This window comes from Poecile atricapillus, chromosome 22 (assembly GCF_030490865.1).
Source record: "Poecile atricapillus isolate bPoeAtr1 chromosome 22, bPoeAtr1.hap1, whole genome shotgun sequence".
NCBI classification, from domain to species: Eukaryota; Metazoa; Chordata; class Aves; order Passeriformes; family Paridae; genus Poecile; species Poecile atricapillus.
In genome coordinates, this window is record NC_081270.1 from 4,739,553 (window position 1) to 4,750,803 (window position 11,251).

General features: G+C 43.1%; 1 protein-coding gene across 2 annotated transcripts; it reads right to left on the minus strand.

The window, feature by feature from the left end:
* Positions 1–721: 721 nt before the first annotated feature.
* On the minus strand, positions 722–10,809 carry ERRFI1 (ERBB receptor feedback inhibitor 1). 2 transcript variants are annotated; one of them, XM_058855050.1, is made up of 4 exons: positions 10,676–10,809; positions 4,044–4,240; positions 3,843–3,919; positions 722–3,253 (listed from the first exon to the last, which is right to left on the minus strand). In XM_058855050.1, the coding sequence occupies exons 2-4, from the start codon at positions 4,166–4,168 to the stop codon at positions 2,058–2,060; spliced, it is 1,398 nt and encodes a 465-aa protein (XP_058711033.1). In that variant the 5' UTR covers positions 4,169–4,240; positions 10,676–10,809; the 3' UTR covers positions 722–2,057. The 2 variants fall into 2 exon arrangements, with proteins under 2 accessions (XP_058711033.1, XP_058711032.1); XM_058855049.1 differs by lacking the exon at positions 10,676–10,809 and adding an exon at positions 10,116–10,252.
* Between the last annotated feature and the right edge of the window lie 442 nt (positions 10,810–11,251).

The following is an 11,251-nucleotide window of genomic DNA, read 5'->3' on the forward strand; positions in this document are numbered from 1 at the left end:
GGCACAGCAGTAGGTGTTTCAGCACCTTCCTAAATGAATCTTAGCAATCCTCCAAGGTATAAGAGCCAAGGGATTGGGCATTACTAAAAACCGCATCTGACATTTTTCATATCCCGTACAATTCCAAGGATGGTACCCTGCTTTATTCTGAAATAAGCCCACTGACAGAAACATCCACACTGTCAGATCAAGGCAAATATTTGCCTGCATACACAGCCAGAGGATCAAAGGTGTGTGAAGCTTTCTATATTCAGTAACCTCATCCATGGCTTGCATACTATGGTGAAATACACTTGCTTTGTGAGAAGTATTCACTATTTCTTTCCCCTCTTAACCATGCTTTTTTTACCAGGTGAGAAATTGAAGACAGGAACACTAGTCCCCTCTTCTTTCTGTATGATGGTGGCTAACACGCTATAGGTGACCCTAGAAAAACCAAAATCATTAATAATGTTAGGCCAAATTACTTAATCTTACAGGATGTTTTACTGTCAGCACAAAACTATAGATACCATGCTGCCAGGTAGTAGGGTGGAATTAAAACTGATGGTGTGCAATGTGAGTTATTGAACACTTCTGCAGAAATCTTAACTCGAATTAAATGCAAGCTGAATTCAACATATGTTGCACATTTAACATTACTAACGTTGAACTTTCCAGTAAATGCAGAAGTAAAATGCAATTGTATGCACTATTCAATAAAGCAAAAACCAAAATATATCATAAATAAGTATTTTATAACTTTATTAAACTCAAGACATGACAATATTCAAAATACAAAGTGAATTATTTTTTATTCAATACTGTACACAATGCAGAAATATCAGTGCATTTCTATAGCATGTATTTCACCTTCATTTAGTTTGTACTAAAACAAATAAAAAGTAAGCTTTAAAATAGCTCAAACATCTCATTCAGCAGTTTAAACTGTAAACACCTTGTTTACTTCTGTTAGGAGGAACACATTCATCTTCTGTACCCCTGTTAATGAACACCCTTTCTCTTGTGCTTATCTGTAAGAAGATAAGTGTAACCAAACTGAGCACAAGAATCTGCTAAGGTGGCACCTCAGTGAACTTCAGTGAATGGCTGAGGCACAGTGAGGAAAAATTAAACAGCAAGAAGCAGCATCTGAAACAGCAAGAGATGGGACTGACACTGTCCATGAATGGAATCATGTTTTTTTCCTCATACCCTCCTCCTCCTCCCCTAAAATACTGAACAGAAACCAGAACACAAGACCAGCTTGTGCTGTGTTTCTGTATTTAATACAGTCATAATTTCAGACTCTATGTGAGCACATAGTTGTTACTGCCTACCTAATAGCAACCCTGTGGCTGCTCAGGACACATTCACACATTCCTAGGATCCAGCAGGAAAAGAGCAGCAGCAGAGGCTTAGCAATAGCTGGTCCAAGTCTCTTCTAGGAAAAACTGCAAAATTGAGCCAAGTGTGTCTAGCAACTGAATTCACAAAACCTAACTCACTTTAAAAGTCTATTAGCATCAAATTAATTTGTAAGATAGATTAATCTTTCAAAATGCACTTTCAAGATGCCTGCCAAGTCTTGAAGTGGGTATCAGATCTCGCATTTACTTTCTTACCAGACATATCCTAGTAAAAGAGGACAGTCTGTTCTCAGTAGAATTACTGTGTAAAAGAAATTTTGAAAAATAACTGGTACAAAAACTGTACTGCATTACTTGGTCTGTTGTCTGCTTTATAAGTGACTCTTAAGCAAAGATTGATTTTTTAATTTTTTTTTTTATAATCTTGACTACCAAACATGTTCATCTAGGTAGCATACAACTGGCCAACTGTGACTACTATCACTCCATGTTTCTGCAGAATCTTTGTAGGGTTTCAGCTTACATACCAAGACAAAAAGTCTTAAGAAACATATTGAATATATGCAGCATAAGAGGACTTTACCATCCACTTTTCAGTTCTCAGAGGACAAACTGCTCCTACTTCATTATCTGTGAACCGTAAGAACTTTGTAACATGATAAAGTTCAGCTCCATCCCAAACAACTGAGCTGAGACTGCTCCCAGACACTATGGGGAAACCACATAGGACAGGTGTTTTCGTTTCAGGGGACCTCCTATGTCCATTCTGGGTTTTGAGTCCAGTTTTATTGGGGCTGAGGTGGCTGTGCAGTCACCAGACCAGGACTGAACCTCAGTGTTAGAGCTCCTCTCCTCTGCTTCTCTGAAGAATTTCTCATACTTGTCCAAATATGGAGGTCTCTCTGGTAGCAGATAGTAGTGCGTTGAACTGGCCTTCTTACCATTTTCAATAATTGGAAGAATGCAAGGGACCCTGTTGGAAGATCCTTCACTATTTTGTCTTTGTAGAGCTTTGCTGCTGACATACTTGGGATCAGGTGCAAAGCTCTGGGTGGGGGGCATAACCCCATTGAGGTATGATGGAAGGCTTTTGGGACTGGGGGTGCGGGAATTGCTGCGTGACAAAGGTTCCCGGGGGGGCACTTTGGGAGGCCTGTCTTCATCACTGTAAGCACTGGAAGCGACTTCTGCTGACCACCTTCTGTAGTCTGGCTTGAGAGCCCTTGGGGGTATGGGAACCCTTGGTGGAATCTCTGGTTTATCTTCATCAGAAGTTGGAGACGACCTGTTTAAGTGTCCAGTTAGTCTTACTATGGGTTTATTGAGAGATCCAGCTGGCCCGGAATGGGACCTTCGCAGGCGTCGATGCAGCTGCTGTGGAGGAGGATAAATACTGGATATGTACACATTTAGGCTTTGTGTAGGGTTGGCATCTTCTGGTTTTGGTCCTGTTGGAGTATCAAAATACGCATAGTTGATTTGTCCACAGCCCCTAAAGCTCCGACGGCTTGGAGCACTGGATTTAAAAGGAGGAAGTTCATAATCTTCTAACAAAAAGTCAGTATCTGAAGAAGTCAGGAATTCTACCTCTTTGTCAACCTCATCTGCAGTAAAGTCTTCAGATATAGGCAGAGGGGGCAGTGGCCTGCAGCTGCGATCATTAGAAGATGCAGAGAGAAATTGAATTGGTCCGTTTCTTATTGGCATGTGAGGAGGTGTTTCTTCAGAAACACAGCCCATGGTTAATGACAGTTTACTAAAGCCAGGAACGAGATGGTCGTCGTACCTTGAAATTGGCTGTTCATTTTTGGGACTTACAGGAGGTGGACTGGATTTCTGAGATGGGACTTGGATACAACTTCCAGCAATGTGGTCATTCATGGAAGCCTGGTTGGAAGAGTGCCCTAAAAAGGTGAGAAATTCTTAGAGACTCTTTTCTAAGTAGCACTCCAGCACATGACTACGTGACTCTGCCACTGCATATTTAATTCCTTCTAATGCAACAGTAAATAATGTCTGTTTAATGTCTCCAGGTAGTGAAATGCAGGTTTTACAGACCTCATCTGGTTGTGGATTTATGCTTTTACTGAAGATAGTAGCAGATTATCTTATTGTTTAGAGCAGCACTCCAGTTAAATTAAGTAGCCCAAGAGACCCCCAGCATAAGGAAGAGAACTACAAAGATCCCAGCATAAAACTACAACAGAACAAGTGCTATTTTACCAAATATTTTTTCCGTCAAAAATATAATCGCAGCTTGGAGGCCTCCTACGCAGGAGAATGGGAGGTGTGTGTGTGTGTGTGTGTGTGTGTGTGTGTGTTTTTTATTCCCGAGTGTTTTTGTGGAGCTGGATGGGCGCGCTGTCCTGAGCTGCCAGCAGGGGGCAGCGCGGCCCAGCCGGGAGCGCGTTGGTGTCAGCGAGGCCCGCAGGGCTTTTCCCGAGACAAATCCCTGACACTTCCTAACACGTCTGTGTCACACTTTGTACTTACCAAGGGATGGCAAATGTTGCTCGGTTGATGGGTTTAAATTATATGTCACTGCTATAGGGTCCACATTAAAGAAAGTACTAAAAAAAAAAAAGAAAAAAAGCCTTCACTGTAAATTAACCATAAGTCTGTACTGGCACAAGTATTCCTAACACTCATTCCATAGACTTGAAGATGCAACAGATAAATTTTAGCCTCACTCACTTTTCAAATCCACTGTGGGTACCCCAGCAGGTTTTCAGACTGCCCATGCCTTGACTGGTGTGAAGAAATCCGGTTTTTAAGGGGACTCTCATCTCCTGAGCAGCAACTCCTGCAGTTGACATCATGCAGTGTTCTCTGAGGATGTCTCACAACCCTTGATATTCAGGACTTGGCAGGTTTCCTGCAGTTTTCATTCCCTTCAAGAGAGAGGGCATAAATATCAGAAATTCAAACCTGATGTTCCATGCCTCATCTGAAATTTCAGTATTCAAGGAATTAAATAGCTCTGTAGAAAGGCCTCCTATCCTAAAATGTGCCAACTGGAAAACTTCACCAAACTTCTTGTTTTGAATCTGGCTGCAAAATTAAAGTACAAAACAGGTAAGTTCTCTTGAAGAACTCCATAAAAAAAAATGCAAAGTTAAGGTATTGATATATGGCAGTTGTATATCCCACAACTTCAGTTCTTGAACATAAACTACTAGTTATTTATACCAAAAAAAAGTTTTTTAAAGTTTTCTAGAACAGTCTAACCTTCCAGTAGCGGTCTTCAGTTGTATCTTTCTGCTAAAGATTTTAGTTTCTAGTGTAGCCAACACGTAACAGCCTAGTCTGCAGTTAAGTATTATCCTCCATAGCCTTTGCACCAATAAACAGAATTACTGACCACTTGAATTAGAATTCTAAAACTTGTTTGACATAAAACAGTAACTATTTTTAACTAACTTAAAGTTTAAGGTATTTTAAAACAGCCTCAAGACTTCTAGATATTTCAAACAAATTGGAAATCTAGTGGTTTGAAATAATCTGAGCTGAAACTGCCCTGCTGCATTCAAATCTATTTTGAATGTGTGAAGAATGCTTTATCTGGCCTATTTAAGGCAGAAAAAATATGTTGGCAATTGCTTTATATTGAGTAAGTAATCACAATCTACAGAAGAAATTAACTCCCAGGACTTGTTTAGGGAATTCATCAGGGAGGGAAAGGGGCAATGTAAAATTAGTCAGCATTCTGAAGGCAGGAGAAATTAAGTCCAAGATTATAAAAAAGATGTTCTCTGGGTCTCTGCTTCATCTACACAAATATCCTACATTCAGCAAGTGCAGTATGATCCATTTAAAAAAACAGACAAAAAACCTGCCAAACCAAACCCCACGCAAAACAGTTTAATTTGTATCTCTCTTGAGAATCAATACTAGGAGCATATAATCTTAATGTGAATTTGTCCGTATCCCTCCACCAAAAGAATCCCATTTAAAGAAAAGTCAACCAACAGCTGAGAGCTGGCTATATCAGGGCTCAGCAGACATGGCAAGAAAACCCCTTCACAGTGTGGCACTGCAAGAAAATGTGGTACAGACACAGGTAGTAGCTTATGCTTCTGGTAAATCTGCCCAAAGTCAGGCATTCTATGCAGATGTGCAGTCTTCCTTTTCCTTTAGGAGGAAAGATCTATTATTCTTGTCTGCAGAGTGAGGGATGGGCAGACTCCTAAGCAGGACTATAAACCAGGTGTCTGAGGATTAGTTTGCAATCCAGCATCACTATTAGCAACTTACAAACAATTGTTTGAGAAAGAACAACTCTGCTGCGCTCTTTCAATTTTGAATTGGGTCCAGTGTTGATCATCTTAAGAAAACACGAGCTTCTGACTGTATATATGTTTGATGTGTGAGACAATCCCATTCTCTTTAGGAGTGTGATGGTTTTCTCAATCATGACTGTCTGTATCAACAAAAGTGGGATTGTTTCACTCACTGCCAGATACCCGACATATTTTAGGCAGGCATTTCAGAATAACTCCAGACAGGAGACTTTAATAGAAGTGAACAAGGGCCAAACCAGTGTTCTATGTAATACAGCACAGTCCTACTTCATTCAGCCCTCCTGATTTTAGTAAAGACCATGTTCTTCCCCTTCAGAAAACCTCCTTAAAAAGCTAGCTTAACCCTGGAAATTTTTGCATAATACAGTTCAGTTGGACCCTTCCCAGTAACAGGAACTGCAGATATTTCATAGAAAAATTAAATAAAAAAACCACAGAGCCCCAGGAAGCAATAACATTGTCCTGTAAGTGCAAGCAGAACCACTGTCTTCAGGGAGCAGAATATTAGAGATACCCATTTGTCAAAATGACTTAACAGCACAGTACACATACAGCACCAATTCTAAAACTACTTCATATCAACATAATTTCAAAATAAAACATCCAAATTATCAGCTCACACCATTGAACAGTGATTTTTTTTGTGTCTCACGGATTCTATCCTGTTAGCATCAAATCTACCAAAGAAAGAAAATTAAGAGAGCTTAAGGCTAATGCCTGCTATCCATTTCAATATTTCTGAAATCAAATGTAAGTCACGAGTTAAAAAAGCAGCAGCACAGAACACTGATTAGTCAGCAAATGATTGTACTCCACCTCAGTGTGTGTACAAGATCTGACAGGACCATGAGACATTGATTATGATATAAAAAAAGAGAGGAGGGGGAACAACTGCTGTAGTTTGAGCACATGTAACATGCTAGCTGTGATAACATACAGCCCTTGCAGGGCTTGTTAAGAAGCCCAACCTCCACCAAATCCCACGCCTAAACCACTACTAGTAATTACTGTGTCAGCTTTCTGAATGCTGTCTAAATCTCAGCTCTCAAGACTGATAGTTGCACAATCACCTCTCTGAAATCTCTCTGGAATGCTAAGCTCAACATTTGAAACAGAGTTAAATATTTACATACTCCAGGAAAAGGTAATTTTCACTTGTTTCAATCAGTCTTTATTTTTTAAAAATAAAGCACAATTTATGTAGCCATAAAACTTGCTTCATTCATCAATGACCTCTTTGCCAATTCACAGGTGATTTGCCTTGACATTTCAGAGAGTTATGAAACTGTCCTCTGTGCCTTAAGCTAGGATATCAAGAGAGGTAGTGCTTTCACTAAACCACCTAGTTACTTTTTCAGTGAAGTCTAGAGAAATGGTGCTTGTATTTTAAAACACGCATAAGTTTGTTTGAAGACGGTATCTTAAGAGGGAGACATGAGAACAGCAATTGAATACAAAGTTTGTGTTTTAGACAGCATGCTTTTATTAAAGATGAGTGGTACATATTATATTCTAGTAATTGGTTTTAAAAAAAATAAAATTTACAAAAGTCAGCTACGAAGATATAAACATCAACAGTTTTCACTGTTAACTGCTGTCCCAATTCTGCCTCCTTAAAGGTTTAAGGAATTAAACTTAGCCATAAGAAACATCAAACTGTATTTGCTAAAGAAAATGGACACTACGCAGTAATGAAGCATTTTGAGCTCACATTTGTGTGCTGCTGGTTTGCACAGAATGGGCTTTCAGTTACCCTGCTTGTGTGACCTACTTATGCACAGTTTATGGCATGAAGCACTTCTGAAGACGTTACAGTTTGTGTTATTCGAAAGAAATGGAGTACAAACTAAAAGAAAGGCTGGTAATTTCTACAGGGCATTTACAAGCCAAGGCAATTAGAAGATTTGCTGGTGCATTAGGAAGCTACTGACACCCTCCCCTGTAAGGCAAGGTAACAGTGCAAAGAAGGTACTTGTAATCATCCAGATCTGCTTGTATTAATAAATATTAATAATAGTAAGTACTGGAGAAGAGATTGATTTTTAAAAATTTTTTTTACAAAGCCAAATACACCTTCAGACTTCAACAGGATGGTTATGTGTAAGCCAAAAATAATCAAATGTATCCATAAACAGTAGCATATCTACATAGTGAGAACTTTGGAAAGGTATTTGTTGTACATTGAATTGTGGCAAAAATCCCAAATACACAGTTTTTATGCAGCTACATATTAATAAATACTTGTGTTATAACAACAGTAATCCTCTGTTTAGAAACTGAGAAGCATTTGCATACATCTTAGCTCAACCTATTACCTATCACTAATCAGACACAGAATCTTATTACTCTGTTCCCTGTTCTCCCAGCCCCAATGCAACCGAATATCTGAGGCAAGTTAAGTTCATAACAAAGAAAATCTTTCTCGTATGCACAGTAGAGCAAAGCATGCTCTAGAATGTTTCATTTAATGGGTATGGAATACAGCAACTTGCTGTACAGATTTCTGAATGCCTGGACGAACTTTTGACAGGTTTTATAAAGGCAGCACTCTTGACAAGAAGCATACATTCTTCTTGTAAGAAATGGGAAAGAGGGGGAGCAAAAAATAAGACCTACTTACCCCTTTTGGGAGGGGAAGAAATGTGTCTACCTTAAATCCACAACCTATTTTTGCTCACCTTGCCACCACATTATCTTTAACAAATCTCAGAAGCAATTCACAGGAGGAGGGGCACATTTTTGCACTACAAGTCATCCACTCCAGCTAGCTGTTCCTTATTTGACAATGTGATGTAATTTCCTTTTTCTCCTCTGACTTTCTATTTAACATAAGTACCTGAGATAGAAACACCTCTTTTCATATTTAAGTATTTCAGACTTACAAGTACTGGACTTTAAAAACCTAAGTGCTGTTAATATACTTTCTAGAACTCCAAATACTTTCAAAAAATGTTAAAAATTCTGTTTATCTAGTTCTTATCCCTCAAATACTTCTGTCTTTGCAGCTAAATAAATGCTGAGTAGCCAACACTTAACAGAAACAGCCTCATGAGAAGGTTAGTTTAAATCTATTCACTTAATAAATAATCAGATCTTCTTTACTATGCACCAAACCTCCACACTGCAGTTCAGTGTTCCTGAGTCACACGCCAAACCATGCTCACATACAGGCCTCAGAAGGTATTTCCATTTATAGGAATTATATTCTTTGCAGTTATTGTATAAATGAATTGTATTCTTAACTTTGAGATATTTTTCTACACATTTTGCCAACCAGAAATGGACCATTCTGTGATAAAGAAGACTATGATCAGTAAACAATCAGATCATGGGTGCTTGCAAATAAAACTAATCCTATGGGTGTACAACACACAAACCAACTGAACAGCAGACAAACTCTGGATTTAGATTGTAACAGTCAGCTATTTGAAATATATTCAAAGAACCACAGTTCATCAAGGAGTTTAAGTTCAGTTAAAATTTGGGCTACCATTTCACAGTCCTACACAACAAATGGGAGTAACCTGTAAATTGCCAGTAGAAAACTAATAATTAAATAGCAAGACAATTGCCTTGCCTCTGCTTGTCAGATTTCAGATGCATGCTTAAGGTATGGTACTTCACCCTCCTGAAAATTTTAATGTGAATATAGACAGCTTACATTCAGGAAATAAAAATTCCTCCCTAGCTGACTCAGACTCATAAGCATAGTGTTAGACACACTGTGATAAGTTTTAATTCTCTTTTCTACTACAGAGAACTGAAGTGTTTTTCTCTGAAATAAGTCCTGTACTGCAGAGCATGGCAGACACAGAGCTTCACCAAGAACTCAACAGGTAGATTTCCATTAAAAAAAAAAAAATCAGAAACTTATCCCATATAGGTAATTGCAAAGGAAAGAAAGTTTCTTTCCTTCTATAAAGGAAAAAAAAATTGGTTTGTGCATTAAGTAAATTGAGTAAATAACAGATGCGAATTGAGCAGTTTAACTGGCTTATAAGTGCAATTCACAAATGCATTTGTGATGCAGAGGCATCATTCACCTGCCATTCCGGTACAACAAAGATTCAGGTATTCCCAAAATGCCCAAAGAGACCTTGCCCCCAGAGCCTTTCCCATCCAGTTAATATGTAATGAGGTACTGTTATCTTTGGATCAAGCACAATAAATATTTGCTTATTACTTCAGAATACTGCACAGGGCCCTTGGTCAGTGACAGGAGACCACTGAAGTGTCCGAGCCCCCGGCCTGCTCGCTCGGCTGTCACAGGCTGCGCTGTCAATACCCAAGGATACAGCGATGTCTCCACATTTAACCACCACAGACTGGCTATTTTAGAAAATCGAGGATAAGTGCGTAATGAGGTATTAAGTCACAAAGAAATGTTTATTCTAAATTAAGCCAGCCTAAATTAGAGTGCGAAGCGCAGAGCCTGAGCCCACAGTGCGGTCTCTTGTTTACTCACAGGAGCGAGAGGAGCAGCTCGGAAGCGAGTGAGAGAACACTGATACTGTTTCGGGTCAGGAAGAAAACGCGTGGCACGCCACGTTGATTTCCAAGAATGTGGCTACGGGCTCCGCTGACGCCGGGCGGATCCCGTCCCACTCAGAGGGACTCCCGCCGCGGCGAGCGGAGCCGGTGTCGCACCGAGATCCTCGGTCAGCCCCGGGGCGAGCGGAGCCGCGGCGGGTCCGGCCCTGCCGCCCCCCCACCCCCCTCAGCACCACGGCACGAGCCGCGCTCCCGGCTCCTCCCGGCGCGCGCCGCCGTCCCTCGCGCCCGCCGGCGTGGGCCGCACCGCGGCTCCGAGCCACGGGCTCGGCCAACCCCGGCGCCGCGGCCCGACCGACTCGCGTGTGCCGCCCGATCCGCCGGCCCCCCGCTTCTCGCCCCAGCGGCGGAGCCCGGCGCAGCAGGGGCGGGACGGCCCCGAGCCGCAGGCGGGCAGCCCCGGTGCGCCGGGCGGGCCCGGGGGCCGCCATGGCCGCGAGGGGCGCGGGAGGCGCCGCCGGGGCCGTCACTCACCCCGACAGTGTCGCGCAGCTCCGCGCGGCCGCCGGCGCCACACGCATGCGCCACCCCAGCGCCGGTCAGTGCCGCGGCGCGCGCCGGCCGCCGCTCTTATGGAGGGGGGCGGGACCGCGGGTGGCCCCGCCCCGCCCCGCGCGGCGCCTTCGTCACGGGAGGCCTTAAAGGGGCGGGGGCGCGCGTGGCCGTGAGGGCGGTGTGGCGGCTTCCGGTTCCGCCGGGCGCGGGGGCCGCGGCGCTTCTCGGCCGGGGCCTCGGCGCGGGCGGTGCCGCCGCTGCTCCGTGCCCGCCAGCGGGAACGGCCCCGGGGCGCCCTCTGGGCGGCGCCGCCTCCGCCTTGGCCTTGGCAGCCCAGTCCGCCCCGGCCTGCGGGACCGGCCGCCTCCGGGCTCAGGGAGAGCGGCGTTCGCCAGGCGGGGGTGAAGGACCGCGGCGAGCTGAGGAGCTCGCACTGGCCGCTCGCAGCGGCGGGAAGGCAGCGCCCGCCCAGGGGATGCTGAGGCGGTGCTGCTCGGTTCTCCGGCGCTCGGTGTCCTGCCCTGGCCCTCTGTTTGGCTTTCCCTGGCCGGTGCG